The sequence below is a fragment of the Gasterosteus aculeatus genome, chromosome 9, assembly GCF_964276395.1.
Source record: "Gasterosteus aculeatus chromosome 9, fGasAcu3.hap1.1, whole genome shotgun sequence".
Classification (NCBI taxonomy): Eukaryota; Metazoa; Chordata; class Actinopteri; order Perciformes; family Gasterosteidae; genus Gasterosteus; species Gasterosteus aculeatus.
Window position 1 is genome coordinate 19,725,357 of NC_135696.1, and position 18,240 is coordinate 19,743,596.

An 18,240-nucleotide genomic window follows, 5' to 3' on the forward strand; every position below is an offset into this window, starting at 1 on the left:
CATAGAAACTAATGGAAACCACACGATGAATGATAATGAGCGTGTACAAGAGTATAAGGAAAGATTTATAATATATAAAAAAAACACATATACATATGTTTGATGGAAAAATCTGTTGACTAAAAAAAACGTGAAATTATATTTATTATACATTTTGATGAAAATAATCGGTTAAATGATCAGAGAAGCTCTACATGAGAATTTTTTTTTTTTTTAGTTTATCTGCAAAACTTTTTATATTACTGATTATATATACTTGAAGTTACATTAATTTCTAAAATGAACTCTTATTTGAGTTGTTTGATTTAAGCTCTGTTGTGAGGGTGCTTCATTCATGGAACATTTATATTGAGTGTTGAATAAGTTCCTCTTGGATGTGTTTTTCATCCCATTTTGTTTGCATATTAATAACATTTATAAAAAAATCGTTTTATTTATTTCTTTATGACTTTTTGTCAAATTATTGGCCAAAATGATTTGACTGACGTGTGTTTCTGTTTACACTGAGACTCTTTGACTGTTTTCTACATTTAAAAACAATAAATCAATACGTTTGGAGTCACTTTGTGGTTTTCCAGCAGCAACATCTGTGAATTTTCTTCTTTCTTTCTTTATTTGACAATAACTCTGTTTGACAGTCAGCGCCCCGTGTGGCCAGCAGGTGCTACTGCGCCTCACAGCAGGAAGAGCGATGTGAAAGAAGCAACCTACAAAAAACACAAGGAAATGTTTGAACTAAAAACTAAAATGAAAAATATATGACAAAAAATATATAATCTGAAAACTTTTTTTTTTTTTTTTTTAATTTGTCCTTTGAGATAAATGGCCCAACTCCTCGTCTGGGAGCGGAGGAAGAGACGGAGGAAGTCATGGTTTCTTAATGATGTTATTATTTTTGCACATCAGTATTTTAACAAAGTTCAAATGTGATATTTTTACTTTAAAGTGTGGATTCCCCCCCCCCTGTTCGTTTATTCTGACTACTGTAGAAAGAGGAAAAGAACCCTCCCCTCATGGAGAAAATAAGAGCTCATTCTAAAAAAAGAGAAGCAATCTGATCAAACGTAAAAGCCGATTATACAACATGGTGAAAAATAAGTTCTGAATATTTTAATTCCATTTCCAGTGGATTCCCCTGAGCTCTACTGGCCCTTTAAGTGGATTATAATAAAGCAATATTTTTCCGCATTAGATCCTTCCAATACTTTTCATAGTGCTGCTCATGATATTTTGCTGGAAAAGCTGCTCTCCAGTGGTTTAGATCACATCTGGCAGCAAATCAGAGTGTCAGACTGCAGAGTGGACAGCAGGAGGCAGCAGATCCACACGAATACCACAATATTATGCTTTATTCTTATACAAGGCGAGGCTCTTTAAGCTTTTAATCGCACACAGCGTTTGTATCTGTTAAAAACAGAGGCAAACATAGTTACAGTTTTAGTTTTTCTGAATTGTGAGGTGAATAATTTATGTGATACGCGTGGTCAGTCTTTTCTTTTTCAATTAGGATTAATGTAATATTAAGAACATATTTAAAAAATGTGGGAATTGAACCCGGAAATAGAATCATACAAATGAATATAAACAACTATTCAGAGACCATTTCCCTTGTTTGATCACAGTATGAATGTGTTGAAGGGAAATTACTTACACACTTGCATCAGTTATAATGACCTGCGTTGTCTTGTTTTATCTGATGCACATCTCATGAAAATACTCATATTTACAATAAAAAGGGAAGATTGGGGGATGATTATTTTATACAAATATAAAAGGGCCTTTTGAGGGTTGGCTGTCATGTTTCAATTTCTGTCAAATAACTTTGTCTTTTACAGAACAAACACATTTTCAGTAAGAAAAGTATTTCCTGTTGAGTTCAAAACATGTTGAGTTCTATGAAGAAATTGGGAGAATGAATGAAAAGTTATAATAACATAATAATATAATGTTGAACAGAGAAAGAAAGAAAGGAAAGTTGTGTTTAACAGAAATAGTTCGAAGACTTTTAAGTGTTTAAGAATGTGAAAAAAACCGCAAGCGTGCCCCCTCCCCTCCCTGGTGACGTCACCGTTTCGCTGCCGTGTGACATCACTGTCCGAGTCTACAACGGTGGATATTTATTCTCAAATTTCTCCTCCATACGAACATAAACCATTTCGTTGACGTTCTTTTATTCTTCCACTGAGTGCTTTTGGTTTTTGGTTTCCGTCATCCAGCTGCTGTGTGTCACATGACGCCTTGTGCTGCCTTCAACGTTCACAGCTAGAGTCGGAAAACAAGGCACTCAAACTGAATTCAACAAACCAGCTTCACTCAGTCAGACTGCGATTTGAAATGAAAAATAAAAAAGACAGAAGTTCGCCTGAATGTAAATGGCTTTCTTGCGTGTGTTGTCGGTTCGTATTTTAATCAACTGCCAGTTTGTGTTTTGAATATTTATTAAAAAACAAATAAAAAAAAACTTTTTCACTCACCGGTAAAATAAAATAAAAATGATTACCTCTTCAGGAATCAGAAAATGATTCACAACACCCAGTTTATTTTCTCACAAACCTGCTACCATGCAATTCCACCTTCCCATATTTCCCCCTGTCCCTGAAGGCGGCACGCGTCCTGGGGTTTATCAGAGAGGACTCGTCGGCGGCCCGGGTCAGTCCGCTCAGACAGAGACCAGGTGCAAGTCCATCAGCCCCGTCAAAGCTCCCGCGGGAGGAAGACATGTGACGCGGATCCTCGCGGTCGGGCGCTCCGCGGTGACGTTTACACCTCAAACCAGGAGGGGGGAAGCCGGCACTGTTTGTCCTGCGTCGGGGTAACTTAAAAGAAAAATAGTTTGTTTGTTTTTTCGTTTGTTTTCCTTCTTTGGAGTCGTGACGGACGTTTGGAGAGATGTCCGAGCCGGACAAGAAGGGGGACATTCCCGATGAGTCTGCAGGAAAAGGAATCCCGAACGGAGGAAACGCTGCAAAAAGCAAAGAGGTGAGAGTCAAGAGTGCGCGCTCACAGCTGATGCTTCTGCACAAACTCAACCGATGTGAAACATGACAAATGTTTATTCCGCATGACGGCCGTAAACTCGTGGACTTTTGTCCTTTTTGCACCATAAAGCTGTGAACCGTCCAAGACGCTTCCAGCTTTCCTTCCTTGTGATTGAATAACGAAAATAATTATATAATTAAAAGATCGGTACTTGTATTCAAATATCTAAAGTCAAATGTATAATGCAATCCAAAAGTAGTTTTATTTTACGTTTAAGTATAAAACTGCTAAAGTTTTTTAAAGTTTTTTTGTTGTTAGATGAAACCGTTATGAAAACGTTTTTCCCTTTTTTATTTTCCGTTTTATCTGAACCTTTCAACCCCACTGGCCTCTGTTTTCTCTCTCATGGAAGTGAGGTGTGTTTGTTGAAGTCTTAGAGGTTTTAATCATGTGTGTGTATATATATTCTGACCCAAGTGTCCAATGGGACACAGAACGGCTTCATCCTTTTGATAAGTTTGTGTGTTTGTCACTCAGGATTTTGAGCTGGCCTCCATCTACGTGTCGGATGCTCAGTACAACAGGAACATCTACTTTGACACGTCGCCTCAGGCCGTGAGGTCAGAACTCCATCGCGACACAATATCACGACCGCTGATGATCCCCTCATTTTTTTAATATTCTGTGGCTATTTCCTTTTGTTTGTGTGATCAAAAACAACAGAGAAAAATAGAACGATGTGTGTTTTACATCTCCAGGAGGAGCCGATGTGTTTGGTGCTGAGAGCCACTAAAGAAGAACTATAACAGCATTTTACTTTAACAGTGTCGTTGACTGTGTTTCTGTGCAGGTTGTCTGTCAGAGGCCGCCTTGTGGGGACATGAATCTCATTACACACTCGCGTCGTGGGGACCCGCTCTTTAGCAGGGGCCAAAAAGGGGGACGTCCCCTAAAACATAAATCATCACAGTTTATTTTTAAATACCTCGAGTTTGGTCAGATCGAGGTTTTGACTGCAGCGTTTATGATGCGTTTTTGTCTTCAAGAAATGGATGCAAGTCCATGTAATTTCCCCGTTAGTCATGAAAACCCAAGTGTGTGTTTGTTTGTGTTTGTGTGTGTGTGTGTGTGTGTGTGTGTCCCCAGACTGTATCTGCGCTACAATCACTGGATCCCTAAGGTGCTCCTCCTCTTCTTTATCGTGGTGGATCTGTCTCTGGCCATCTTCGAGGAGCCGGCTGTCTTCCTTCTGCCAGTGGCGGTAAGATGGCCGCCGCGCCCCCCCCCCCCCTCCCCGCTGACACACAGACGCTCTTCGGTTTTTATACTTCCTCCACTTCCTGCAGACAGAAGGAGCTCTCTGTGTTTTCTTTTAAATATCATTTTAATTTGATGGTCATCTTGGAGCCATTTTTTATGTGGCGCTCGCTGTCCAACGGACTGTGGCGGATTTAACGTCGCCATACGGCGCACAAAAGGTTTTTGAAGATTTCAGACCAGCACCACGGGCCGGGGAGATGGAGGCGGTGGTGTCGGGCGCAGTAACCGCAGTGCGCTGTTCTTTCTTTCAGTGCACCATGCTGGTGGAGCTGCTCTGTCTGCTCGTCTTCGCCCTTCGTCTCACCCACTACGCCAAAGTGATTCCCCGAGACAAGTTCTGGAAAGATCCCAAAAACATCTGCATCATCGTCACGCTGGCGGTAGGCGGGGCTTATCGACGCAGCGTGATGGGTGGGGGTGACGAAGCTGCGACGTCGGGCCGGACTCCGTAAATCTAACCAGCTTGTTGGATGTTGTACTGCAAAAAAAAATGCAATAAGAGGAAACAAAAAAAAAACATTTTACCCACAAAGAGCAACACATCATGAACAACCGAAACAAAACCAGAACAAACCGGTACTGAAATCCAAACCACACCAACTAAAGTGAACGGCCTTGACGGGTCTCGTCCTGGTGACGGTTGGCGAGTTCCTGGTTTTTTTTGCTGCGAGTCGAGTTCCTGCAAACTCAAAATGTGCTGAGGAGACTCGGCCTGTTGTTGTGAAACCGCCTTTAGCCGGAGAGGTTGCCGCGTCAGCATCTTTTTTTTTTTTTTTTCTAAAGCGAAGCAGCTTCCTGCTGACCCGAGGGGGCAAATCTTCACCAACCTTTTTTCTTTTTCTCACAACGTTCAGACGATGTCGTTTTTGTTTTGTTTTTTTTCCTCTGCTCTGTCTTTTACGCCTGTTTATTGTTGTGGTATTACGGCGTACTGGTGGTTGTGGTGATGCTGGGAGTCAACGGGAGGCCGAGAGCGGGAGTGCGTTGCGGCTTCCCCTCCCGTCTTTTCCCTCTTCGGTTCCTTTTTTTAATTCTCACGTTTGACTTCCGGCTTGAATCAGGAAGTTATTCTGCTCCAAACTTAAAAAATAAAATACTTTCTGACAACTGAAAACTATGTATTTTGTTTCCAATTTAAATTTGTTTTCTCAAGCTCACTCTGGTGGACATGATCGTCTACGGCGCGCTGGACGCCGCCGGCTGTTACGCCGTCCGCTGGTCCAGAGTCCTGCGGCCGCTGCTCCTGGTCAACGTCACCGAGGGACGGCAGGTGAGCCGCCTCCCCCCACTTTTTTTTTTTTTTTTTTTTTAACGATGTTGTCGTGGAAATGAACTTGGCAGGTTATTTTAGTAGTTTTAGTTTGAGAAGAGGGGATGTGACGATATGACCAATGATTATAATAACAATAGTGGGAAAGTCTGCTCCCATCTTTAGCCCCAGTTGGCCTCTTCCACAGAAGATCATGAAGATGGAAGCATGTAGTGAATGTACACGTGTGTGCGTGTGGGGAAATTGATATTTCGGCCTCATGGTCTTGTGAGCAGAGGCTTTAATCTCTGGTGGGGTCAGTTGAGCTGCTGTTTAAACTCACTGCTGCTAAACGGGCAAATGTTTGCCTGAGCCGGCGGCGCCGGAACGCACCGTTAATTAGCCGTGTGTGCGTGTGTGTGTGTGTGTGTGTGTGTGTGCGCGCTCCCTTCCCCATTAACTCTGCTTGTTTGTGTTCAGCTCCGCAGAGCGTTCAGAAGCATCCGGAACGCTCTGCCTCAGATCTTCTACGTCTTCATGCTCTTCATGTTCAGCCTGCTGATCTTCTCCCTCATGGCGCTCAAACTGCTCGGCAAACGGTGAGGCGCCTTCTTGCCGTTTCCGCTTATTTTTAATCCGATCCGACCGCTTTAAACGCCGGTGGAGGAGGACCACCACCACCACCACCAGTCAGATGATCCTTTTTCATTTGATCAATCGTTTGCTGAAGAAAAACCTTTAGTGATTCAAACAGATGCAGAGACTCAGTTTACTGGGACGAAAAGATGGAAGCACCGGTGAACAAAAATAGCTGCTACGTTAAACTGTAGCTAAAGGTAAAATGCACACAAGCGAGACTATATGAAGAAGTGTGTGTGTTGTGTGTGTGTGTTGTGTGTTTTGTGTGTAGCGGTCTGAAGACCATCGATGGAGCTCCGTACTTCACCAACTACCTGGAGATCGTCTTGGACCTGTACGTCCTCGTCACCACGGCCAACAGCCCCGACGTCATGTAAGACTTCTTCTCTGGTCTCGGGTCACATTTCCTCACTGATGACTCTGGTGACCTCTGACCTCCTCTACGCCACCGGCCGTTTTATCTCCTTTCATGCATTAGTTCTGACAAAAAAAAAATGTTGTTCTTCCGGGTGAAAATGAGGAAGTTCTTTTTAAAAATGTAATATTTCCATATTCTCTCATGTTTCATCTTCATGTTTCGCCTTCTGCTTCTCGGCGGCAGGATGCCGGCGTACAACAGCAGCTTCGTCTTCGCCGTCTTCTTCATCCTGTACATCCTCATCAACACCTACATCTTCATGTCCGTCTTCTTGGCCGTCGTCTACAACAACTACAAGAAATACCTGAAGGTACGACGCGTCTCCTCGCGCTCCGCGACTCCGCATCGATTATGTCACTTCAACAGCTGCCTGAGGAAAAACATCTGGCTCCTCGTCCTGTGGCCTCCATTTAAAATGACACAAACACAATCCCACTAAGGGATGCACAGCGTCCAGCGACTCCGCGTGCTGGAATAACCGCTGTTCTCTCGCCCCCGCCAGGAGGAGGTACGGCAGCTGGTGAGGACCAAAAGGCACAAGATGGCGCGAGCGTTCGCCGTCCTGCAGGAGCCGAAGGCGGCGGGCGGGGAGCCGGTGGTGAGCCAGGCCAACTGGAACCAGATCGTCAGACTGGTTCAGCCCGGCATCAGCAACGCTCACCGAGAGCTGCTGTGGAGCGTCGGCGACGACGACAACCAGGGCTGCGTTGGTGGGACACACACACACACACACACACACACACACACACACACACTACATACAGACGCTGGTTGCATATACGATGGATATAAAAAGTCTACACAACTGTTAAAATGCCATTTTTTTTTTGTAAAGTAAAAAAATGAGACCCAAACAAATCATGTCAACTTTTTCCACCATTTATGTGACAAACTATTGAATTGAGATTAAGACCATAAAGTTAAGGTTGCAATGTTTACTGGGGGAAACAAGCCATTGACTTCTATTCAAATGGACTTCTGCATCTGGAGGTGTCGCTGGTCAGTGGTAGTAGTGAAAGTTTTAACGCACTTCTGCTTCGCTTTTTGAGAACGAGAAGCTCCCCCCGCTATCGGCTTTCTGCAGCGTCGCCGTCGCCACACTCGCACGCCACGCGGAGGAAGTCAAACTCCGCTCCATCACAGCTCAACCTCTATTCTGAGAACTGGGCAGATATCACACGAGGCCAGGTGGACAAAATATTGTTTGTTCCACTTTATTTCACCATCGCGACCGCAGACCTCGTCATGCTGTTTAGCTGCACCTCAAATGTGAGAAAAATGTCATCGACATTTGTACGAGCCGAACATTATTACATTTGCTCGAGTGCTCTGAGCTAATATCTGCTTCTCCTGCACTACATTCCAAAGGGAAATGTTCTTTTGAGATGGATGGAGCCTCCTGGTGGGACATCTTACTGTTGCGTCTGTCTTGTTTTTAATTGCTGTGTGTAAAGTCATCTATTTATTTAATGAATTCATCCACTTCCCATAATGCTGGTAAATGCTTAGTAACTTCCTACATTGATGATAATCTAAACCGATATGAACTCGCTGCACGTTGTACGATCAAATGTGCCGTGCAGCTCCTTAAATGAGCAAGTAATACCATTTATGGAACGGCTAGCTGGAGGCTGGGGTCAGAGGTCAGGTCAGGCCAATCAACGCATTAGATGACGTGCTGTGGTCCGGGCATAGACGATGCTTGATGAACGTCCTCAACCACACATCAGCACAATGACCCGTCACCTGACAACAAAACCGTTTCACCTGATTTTTATTTCGTGTTTTATTTAACTACCATGTTCTATGAGAATATGGGATGAAAACGGGTTCTTGTTTTTATTCTGTGGGTTCTTTGTTCCCCGGGTAGTGTCTACAGACTGTCGGGCTGAGTGCCGACTTTACGCCTTAAGAAGGAGTCCCTGAACACAACATGAAGACCGTCTGGGTCGATGCAGTTTGCGGTTTCCTCTCCCCGAGAATTGACCTGAAATTGATTCGACAGGTAAGCTGGCGTTCGTCCAGCTGGCCGACCTGCTGAACATCGAGGTGATCACGCTCAAGTCGAGGCCGCACCCGCTCCAGAGTGCGTTCCCCGCCTTCTACCTGTCGGCCCCCAGCCGCCTCGTCTGCCGCCTGGTTCAACACCGGTGAGACGGACGGGTTTTTATCTGCGCCGCTTATCCATCCATCCGGATACTCTGTACTAATACATATTTATATCGTTTGTAGGGCCTTCGTGGTCGCGTACGACCTGATCATCCTGGTGAACGCCGTGTTCATCGGTCTGGACGAGGAGAACCCGCTGATCGCAAACTCCGAGTGGGCTTTCCTGGCCCTCTACCTGCTGGAGATCCTGCTGAAGCTCTACGTGTTCGAGCCCAGGTCGTTCTTCTCCAGGCACAACTTCTGGAACTGGTGAGGGAAGAAGCCGACGCGCCTCGATTCGCGGTCGCCGCGCCCCTGTAGAACCTCCAGCGGCGTTTACCCGATTTAACAAAGGAGTCTTAACGAGATGACATGAAGAGGTCTGATTGGCCAGTGAGAAGATGTTTCCCTTCAGACACCTGAAGAGTGACGAGAAATACTGGAATTGGCCGAACAGCATTCCCCAAATTCTGACAGTAACAAAGAACTTAAATTAATTTTCACTTTTTAACAGATTCAAACTCCGTTCATGTTTCTTGTACATAAAGATCCATGAATTTCTGGCCCCGATTACTATTATAAACTAATGTTGGATGTATTAATATAAGCAGGTGCCTCCTTGACGCCCTACATGGATGTTTATGAGGTCATTATTTACAATATCTTTGCCCAACTTAAAGAAAATGTATGATTCAGAACAAAATAACAATGTTTTATTTTATATTTTCTGGTATATTTGAGCGGTTTGTGTTTGAAACTTTAATGAGTCTTTTTTCAGAACGTCCCCCAATGTGACAGAATCACCTGCTGACAGAACTCAAAATGCAAAAAAAATGTTTCTAAATCTAAAATCAATGAGCTGTGTCCATTTCACACAGCTATTCTTCGTCCAAGATTATAAGTACAAGGTATGTGACACATGTTCCAGCTGCACACATCTGCTGCTGCTTCAGTCGTACGCCTGTGAGCGCTTGGACCGGCGCGACCACGCTTCAGACGGCCGCTTGAGTCCGTTTTTGTGCCATTGTGGAGTCAAACCACTTTTTGTGCAGCTGTTTCAGGGCCTGAAAACAAGAACTCTAAAGTGTTAACGAAAAGCCGCGAGTAAATTAATTGAAAACCTGCAAGACTATGTTGAGAAACCAAAACTGCGATCAAAAAAAAAAAAGGAAAAATTTCCTTTTTTGGTTCCTCATTCGCACCTTTTTTTTGTTTTTTCTCTCAGGCTTTTTCCCAGAGACAGTGGCCCTTTTATTAAGTGCTTGCGTGCAATTTAATGCAATACAACGGCTCTGCAACATCCTCGGTTTTACAAAGTTTATAATGTTGAGTTGTTGACGGTTAAAGATGGTGTTGCATTCGACTACATTAAATTAAGAGTTGTGTGTGTGTGTGTGTGTATATTAATATATACGATTTATATATATCAACTGTTTGGAACTTTGAAAATATTGAACGGAAAACGCAACACATTAGAAACACCTCCACTATGGTGGAATCCGAACGCAACCGAGTCAACAAACTGAACACGATAAGCTCCGCAGCTTTAGGCCGGAACAATTGTGTCCTGTTAAACTGTGCAGTCGTACCGCAGCAAAGCGTGCGCGCTGACCTCTCCGCCCCCTGAAGCGCCCGCGCTGCCGCTGCGGAGGTCGTTTTTTCTTTCTTTTCAGAGGCTGCAGGGACTTCGGTCGGGTGCGTTTTGCATGTTTCATGGATGTAGAATGAGAGCTGGATGTCCAACTCGCAGACACGAAGGAGCTGGTCACCAGCGTTGGCTGTTTTATAATGGAGCGCAGATCTTTGAACGCATCCATGAAATGTGCTCAAACGTGATGTCCGATGACATCACGTGACCGCAGGCGGGACCGAAAGAATCCATCTGCTTCATTTACAGAAAACGCCGGTTTCGCTTTTCAGCTTCGTCACCAAGAATTTAAGGTATTTATGCTCAACCTGAAATGTTTCTGTTCCTAATGTTTGGTTTGTGTTTTCAGGTTCGACACCATCATCGTCGTCTCCGCTCTCATCGCCACGATCGTCAACTCCGCCCTGACGTCATGTGAGTTTTACAACGTTCAGAATAAAAAAAATGCAGCTGACCCTTTTGAAGAGGCCTTTCGAATTGAATCTTCCATCGTTGCGCAACGTTTTCACCCTGGTTTGCAGCGGGAAACTACACCAGCCGGCAGATCCTGGACATCGTCTTCATCCTGCGGGTCCTCAGGCTGATCCGCGTGGTGGACAACATCCAAAGGTCTGCTCTGTAAATGCAGCGTGGTCTGACTCCGTGTAGTTTGAACCGCTGCCCGGACGCGCGTTTTGTCGCGTGTAATCGGCCTCTCATCCGAGCCGCTTCCCCCTCTTAGGTTCCGCGCAATCATCAACACCCTGATCAGAATCGGACCGGCCATCCTCACGTTCGGACAGCTGATTATCGTACGTACGAGTTTGTGTTTCTAGTATTCTGTAACATGCTGAAGTGAGCTGATTATTGGTACACCTGTGTGTCGTCACAGATGTTTCAAGTAGTGGACGGGCGTTAAGACCCGTCGCTAACGTGGCTCACATCTCGAGAGTTCTCCTCCTCCGCCTCCCACAGGTGGTGTACTACATCTTTGCCATGGTGGGGATGGAGCTGTTCAAGGGGAAGGTGAAGTTCTACGAGGAGGACTCCAGCGACCCGGCGAAGGCGTACTGTGGGAACGAGCTGCTGAGAGGGACGGCCTTCGCACAACTAAACTACTGCAAGAACAACTTCAACAACGTGGTGTCGTCCTACATCCTGCTGGTGGAGCTCACCGTGGTCAACCAGTGGCACGATATCCTTCGATTATATTTATACATCCATTTGGTTTTAGACTTGCAGCTATTTTTGATCAATTTCTGTTTTTTGTCAGATTGATTTGATAAAATATTGTTTTACTCTGAAATCGGCTCGTTAACTTAAGTCATCAAAAAAATGTAGTAAAATGTTCAAAATTGTCCAATGACGTGTAGTGGAGTGAATCATTAATATGTTTAAGAACGATTTCGTTACTCGTATTGTTTGAAATGTTAAACTCTGCGACTCCTTAACGGGACTCCACTGCTCAGCAGCGGCTTCGCCGCCGTCACGCACGCGTCAGCCAGGCTCTTCTTCATCCTCTTCCACATCATGGTCGTCATTGTCATCATCAAGTAAGCCTGAGGAGGAGGAGGAGGGACGGGAGACACAGTTCAGTGCAGTCAGGAGCTGCGAGCGGATAATCCAGCATGCAAAGTGCGGCAATTTGAACTAAATGTTGTCGGGGTTTCTGATGTTTTTCAGTATCTTCGTGGCGTTCGTCCTCGAGGCGTTCTTCGTGGAGTATTCGGTGGACAAGAGCGACCTGCAGACGTCTCTGGAGAGGAAGATCGAGGAGCTGCAGCTGGCTGTGGAGCAGTACGTTACCACGGCAACCACGGCCGTCACTCAGCACAGGCTTTTTAGCATGTTCCTAGCGTTCTTTAGCTCGTGGCCCCTTATAATGGGATTGTTTCATATCTAGTAAAGTTTGTACTATATAGAGATTTTACTTTTTTTTATGTTATCCACAAACAATCCAGAAAAAGCGGCAATAAGAGAAAAATGTCCCTCAAAGTCTTGTTATCGGAAATGTTTTCAGCTCATCCACTTGTGTCGTTTTGTGCACCAGGGAGAAGTTGGAGGATAACTTGGTGAACGCCATGGAAACCGCCGACAACGAGCAGGGAACCGGCCAATCGGCAAACAAACCTCCCCTAATGTTTAAAATCGCCTCAAAAAGTAAGAAGCAGTCAGACCGCATTTAAAAGGAGTACGAGTGCAGAAAAGACTAGGATATTAAGGACAAGAGCAGATTCGTAGCAAATGGATGCTTTTATTTTGAAAGGGCGGATTGTTGTATCTGTAAATCAGAGAACGTGCTGAGGCCCAAACTAGGAGAGCACCTTTTAAAGATTAAAAAAATCAAAAAATTGCTTCATTTTGCCCACCAGGAGTGTTCCTGGTGTTACACTTTACTTTAACCATCAAGTCTGAAACATTGAATGAACGACGTAAATAAAACTTTTAGTTTTTAACGTTGTCTGCCAAGAAATCCTCTATATCCTCTAAAGCCTTATGCTTATTGAGTTGAATCCAAATATAAAACTTTGCTAGTTTTCAATAACTTTTTGTCCTGATTAGATGTGGTTTCACCTGCAGATGACACAAACATGATATAAAAATATAAGCAATACAACACTACAATAGAAGAAAAAAAGAATTTCATTTTCACGTTTTTTTGCTGTTTGGTTTAGTTTAACAACATAAAACGCTGATGTCTTTTGGGATTTCTAAGTTACTGTTAGTGACGTAAGTCAAGAGTGCTGTGCTCTCCCAGCGGGTTGATCGGCGGTATTGATGATGTCACTGCTTCCTGTCAGGATATCGGACCGTGGACGCTCTGCTGCAGCGGATGTTCGAGGCCGACCTCGACCCCGAGGACTTCGCAGAGAACGACGACGGCGACGACGGCGGGAACTTTGCAAACCCGGCGTTCAGCTCCGCGTAGACGTGAATGTGCAAATATATATATGATGGGAACCAGATTCTATAAAAAAAACTATACCTTTTTATACAAATATATTAAATCTGATGTTTATCCAGTGTTATGTTTATATACGTTTCCTGTAGCTGAGTATTTACGCTGTTTACGTTTTATTTATTTCTGACCACTTTGTGGCAGAAACACACAAACTAAACCAGTCTGGGTTTTTTATAGAGCAGAAGTTTCACAGATTCAGCAGAAAGCTAAATATCAGGAAAAATTTAAATGCATTTTGAAATTAAAGGAATCAACTGTTGTAAAAAAAGAAATTCTCACTTTTGAATGTTTGTTTAAATTTAGGCTTTAATACTTTAGTTAATCCATCTGCACTTCTTACTGTTTATAGTAAAAGGGACTAAAGGCAAAATGTGAATGTGTAAATTTGAAATAATGTCATTAATATTTTATTAATAAAAAGACAACAAAATCTGCAAATAATTAATGTTTGAAATGTCGTGACTTTTGCTTCCATTGAAAATCAGCGATATGTTTTGAGCACTTGGGGAATCGTGAGATTTTATTTTCATTATGTGAATCTGTCAAAATCCATTTGAAGCATCTAAAATAAACCAACAAAAGGAGCAAACTCAGTCAGCTGATGAAGACTGACTGAGAAAAAGTGATGTGGTCAAAAGCTCCAGAACAAGCGAGTGAGATGAGCCGGTTGTTCTCGTGTTTTCCACAGCATCATTTAAACTTCTACTGCAATACATTGATCTTTTTCACTACGGATATTTGCTTGAAGCAGACTATACGTGTGCACTTATTCTGCCAATACTTTAACTCTGTTAATGTGATACATGGCGGTGTACTAATATTACTAATTTAGTGCTAATTCTTTAACGATGGGAATCTAATAACGCTTGTGTACTTATTTATTTATTAAGTATTTTAACTACATAAAGTGGATAATATGTGTGTTTTACTCCAGTCACATGAATACGATTGATGGGTCTCCCTGCCAGCAGGGGGCGCTGCGACGCTGCAGCGTCACCATGGCGACACAGAGGAAGTGCGTGCGTGCGTGCGTGCGTTCCTGAGTGGTGCTGATGCTGTAGAGATGGAGCGGAGGAGGAGGAACCTGCTCGGCTCCGCACAGAAGACCACATTCAGGTAGGAAGACGACGAACTAACGGTAGAAACCGATCGAAGCGAACATTGGAACCGGTGCGAGGAAGAGTCGGCGTGTGCGTGTGTGTGTGTGCGCGTGTGTGTGTTGGTGTGTGTTGGTGCGTGTTGGTGCGTTCGAGGCCACAGGCTCTCACGTCGGATCAATAGAATCCCCACAGAGAACAATCGATCGTATTCATCGTTTTCTACTGAGAACAGAAGCCTCCCGGTGCGACGGAGGCGGATGGTCGCGCGACAACAACGTTAGAAAAGGCCCAACGGTTAAATGGAGGGGACGGTGAGGCGTTCAGGGGCCTGGTTAGAGGGTGGGACTGAACAGCGCCCCCTGCCTCTCTTGGGGATCGATGCAAGAATGGTGCCGTAAAGAAAGTTACCTGACATCCACAAGTTGATATCAATGCAGAGCTAAAGCCATTGACTGTAGACAACTTTATCAGCAAATTATGCTGTTAAATAAATGTTGGTAAAAAGTACAATATTTCCATCTGAGATTGAGTAAAAAATAAATGAAACAGTCAACAATTCTAATCCTCTGATTCTGTAAACTACAAGTACCTCAAAATACTACTTCAGTAAAATACTTAATATAATAACACATCTAAATTCTGCTCTGAAACAGGACGTGATGTCGCCGCTCAGACGAGGTGGATCAATAAATATTAAATCAGCTCCATTTCGAGATGCATCACATTTTATTCGGTTATTGCATCATTTCAATCAGAATCCTGAAAAAACAACTCCAACTGTCGGACATGTTTTTAGAAAAAAAGGATTAGGTAGAACATGAAATGTGATGGAGGAAAGTAGAATGTCTCCAAAGTAGAAATAGTGGAGTCGAGTAGTCAAAAAATAATTATTAAAAGCAGTAAAAGAGAAGAAATATTTAATTATTAACAAGAATCTCATTGAAATGTCTCATAAAAAGCTTTTGTCGACACCACATTTTACAGCTTCTGGGGCTCCAATCTAAAGGACACTCAGAAACAAAGTATTAATTAAATGAGGATTAATCGCTAACGGAATAACTTTGGTTGTGGACCAATCGTTGGAAGACATTTGAAGACCTCAAAATTCAATTTTCAATTTGTTCAATTATGAACAAAACAATTTACTCAATAATTGAAACAAACTATTGGTATATTAACTGAAGCTATACTGGTCCCTTATACAAGACAGACCAATCAATTCAATTTTTATTCATCACCCAAACAGAAAAACATACAAATATTTTGATTCCAAATTGTTTAATATTGATAAACCTCTATATGCATTTAAACGGAACTACATTTTGATATACTATCGAAACATGTAACCGAAACATGTAACAAATAGTAAAAACGATGATAACATTGACTGATATTTAACAACACGGTGTAATCCAACAAACAAAGTAAAAGGAACAAAACTTTGGCTTTGGAATTTGAGGTGAACGGATCACAGGGCGTTTTATTCTGAAAGCATCGACCGGATGTTGTGCTGGTGTGCGGTGACGCGCTTTTGATGCTGCTGGATGCGGAGCTGCAGTGCGGACAAACAGGCTGGAGACGGAGAACCTGACACACACACACAGCCGGGCCGGGTCAGCACCACTCGGGGTTCTGGGTCTGGTTTCTCCCGGATCTGGTCCTGCAGAAGGGAGGATCCAGTCTGCATCCTCCCATCCTCCTCCTCCTCCTCCTCCTCCACCCATCTGCAGCGGCGGAGTACCGGAGGAGGACCCGGACCCGGACGAGCAGGTTTTTAATGAGCGCTCCCGGGGAAATAGAAGCAGGTCTCTGGTCCACGTGGACCCGGTGCGTCCCGGTCCTGCAGCGGGTGTGCTCTGCATCGCGCGGCCGGTCCGTGGACGCATCCGGTCTGGTTTGATTCCCGGGGACCGTCAGAGAAATAAATGGGGCTTTAGTCCTGCGGGAGACTGAGGCCCAAACCCCGCCTCCCCCTTAGAGGAACGGTGGGTTTTCTGGACCAGGACGTTTTGTGCCGAAATAAAATCCCAGATGAAGATTCCCAAAAGGCGGAAAAGGAGCGGACGGTGCGCCAGGTAGGCCTGATCCGGATTAGGTCTAGCCCGGACCACAGAGATCAGTGTGTGTGTGTGTGTGTGTGTGTGTGTGTGTGTCTGCGCGTGCGTGTGTGTCCCGCAGCGATGCGTGAACGCAGGTGAATCTACTGATAAGTATCAGAAACCTCCCTTAGAAATGTGGCCTGGTGGTCTTTTTTTTTGGACTCTGATGCGAGTTGTGTCTCTAGTGCTGATCTCTAAATTCATAACTCGGGTTAGTCCGGGCCAGATTTATTGATCAGCAGGATGTGATGTTGCGCATGCGCACAGCGCACCCATGACTGTGCACTGCAGAAAGGAGGGATTCAATATGGGTGATGCAGAGAGAGGGCGGGGAGGGGGAGTCAAGTAGACCCGGACCAGAGCCGAAGTTTGTCTCTGACACACTAATTTAATTATTACACAAGAAAATAAAAATCTAGACATTTTTATTTACCAGAGAAAAAATTGAATACAATCAATTTAACAAATAGATACATTTAGATGTTATTTTTAGATAATTAAAGGGAGTTCATATATTGCAGAATAACATGATGTAACCAAAGTTCAAATTTTTGTCTTTTTTTCAATTATCAAATTTGAATATTAACTTTTTGATATTTTGTATTCAAATATGTAACTTGGTGTATCTGTTAAAGCTTCTTTATAATCACATAGAACTGTTCTGTGGTTATTTTTCCCTCTTTTGTTCCATCTGATGTCAGATTCACCAAAACGCTGACGGTACAAACTAGCGTACACAAGCATAGCTCAACCTGTTAGCCTCCGAGCTAACAAGATGGATGACTTTCTTCTCTCCGCTGGACGAGATGACGTAAAGCGCACGTTAGTGGAAGTGAGCGGCTGACGAGAGTCCAGCTGTTCGTGTCAGCTGTTATCTGTCCAGCTGTAGGTCACCATCAAGCCCTCCAGGTGTAATCACTCTGTGGGTCGGCCGTAGAGCGGACGCGCTGAGGTGTACCCCCATCGTGTCCAGCTTCATCAGTCAGCCCCGCCCTGTAAGTCGACCCCCAAGTCACAGGCTGTCTGCATGAAACCGAACAAAGTCATCGCGGCGTTACCTGTTGGTCGGGACGGTGGTTTTAAAGCCTCGAGATTGGCTTTTTGGCTAGAGGAAGGGGTCAAAGGTCACCAGACCTCGAGCTGCTCATGAACTACGGTGTTTTGGTGAATGTGGCCTCATGTGGTTAAAGGTCGATGGAAACAGTCGAGGTCGGATGATATTTTTTGTCTGCGGGTGCAAAGCTGCTGTACTTTAACCTGCGAGTTTGACGGCCCCCTCCCTTATGCCCCCCCCCCCCGTCTCCCCCTGTGACGTCAGTGTTTGGGCCTGTGTGTGCAGGTCGGACGGCTGCAGCGGTCAGCCGTCCTCCTCCTCCTCCTCCTGGTTAACTGTGCCCTCTGTTTTGGCTTGTAGGCTAACACAGGAACAGGAAGGGTTTTGTCCCGCTCAGGATTTGTTGTAAGCCGTCAGGTTTTCCGGGAGCTCAGAACTATGGTGAGCTTTGGCTGACTCCATCAGATCAAAACTGGAATGATGCAAACCCGGCTTCTGGCAGAGCACCCCCCCCCCCCTCCCTCCCCCGTCTTCTCCCCCCGGGCCGGTAACAGACTAGTAGATTCTTAAGTGAAGAAGAGATGAAGGTGACGAAGAAGAAGAAGAAGAGCAAACTGAGGTTTGAAGGTGGAAGTGTGTCTGTCG

General features: G+C 44.4%; 2 protein-coding genes across 8 annotated transcripts in view; both read left to right on the plus strand.

The window, feature by feature from the left end:
* Positions 1-2,597: 2,597 nt before the first annotated feature.
* tpcn3 (two pore segment channel 3) lies at positions 2,598-13,783 on the plus strand. Of its 4 annotated transcripts, XM_040186850.2 has the most exons (20): positions 2,611-2,979; positions 3,517-3,599; positions 4,126-4,240; positions 4,551-4,679; positions 5,453-5,569; positions 6,029-6,147; positions 6,459-6,560; positions 6,789-6,915; positions 7,108-7,315; positions 8,611-8,755; positions 8,838-9,023; positions 9,632-9,661; positions 10,751-10,815; positions 10,923-11,010; positions 11,123-11,192; positions 11,356-11,575; positions 11,843-11,933; positions 12,064-12,177; positions 12,431-12,540; positions 13,182-13,783. In XM_040186850.2, the coding sequence occupies exons 1-20, from the start codon at positions 2,890-2,892 to the stop codon at positions 13,307-13,309; spliced, it is 2,337 nt and encodes a 778-aa protein (XP_040042784.1). In that variant the 5' UTR covers positions 2,611-2,889; the 3' UTR covers positions 13,310-13,783. The 4 variants fall into 4 exon arrangements, with proteins under 4 accessions (XP_040042785.1, XP_040042784.1, XP_077935730.1 ...); XM_040186851.2 differs by lacking the exon at positions 9,632-9,661 and having other exon boundaries at positions 2,598-2,979; XM_078079604.1 differs by lacking the exons at positions 2,611-2,979; positions 3,517-3,599 and having other exon boundaries at positions 3,722-4,240.
* A 566-nt stretch (positions 13,784-14,349) lies between these two features.
* ttbk1a (tau tubulin kinase 1a) overlaps positions 14,350-18,240 on the plus strand; it is a 30,233-nt gene continuing 26,342 nt past the window's right edge. The window contains exon 1 of one of the 4 annotated variants that reach the window (XM_040186832.2): positions 14,350-14,458. Coding sequence is in view for 1 of the 4 variants with exons in the window: in XM_078079601.1 (XP_077935727.1) it covers positions 18,034-18,036 (3 nt within the window). In the remaining 3 variants the exon portion in view is untranslated. Of the gene's footprint in view, positions 14,459-15,975; positions 16,518-17,959; positions 18,037-18,240 lie in introns of those variants that run through there. The other 3 variants (XM_078079602.1, XM_040186831.2, XM_078079601.1) reach the window with 3 other exon arrangements.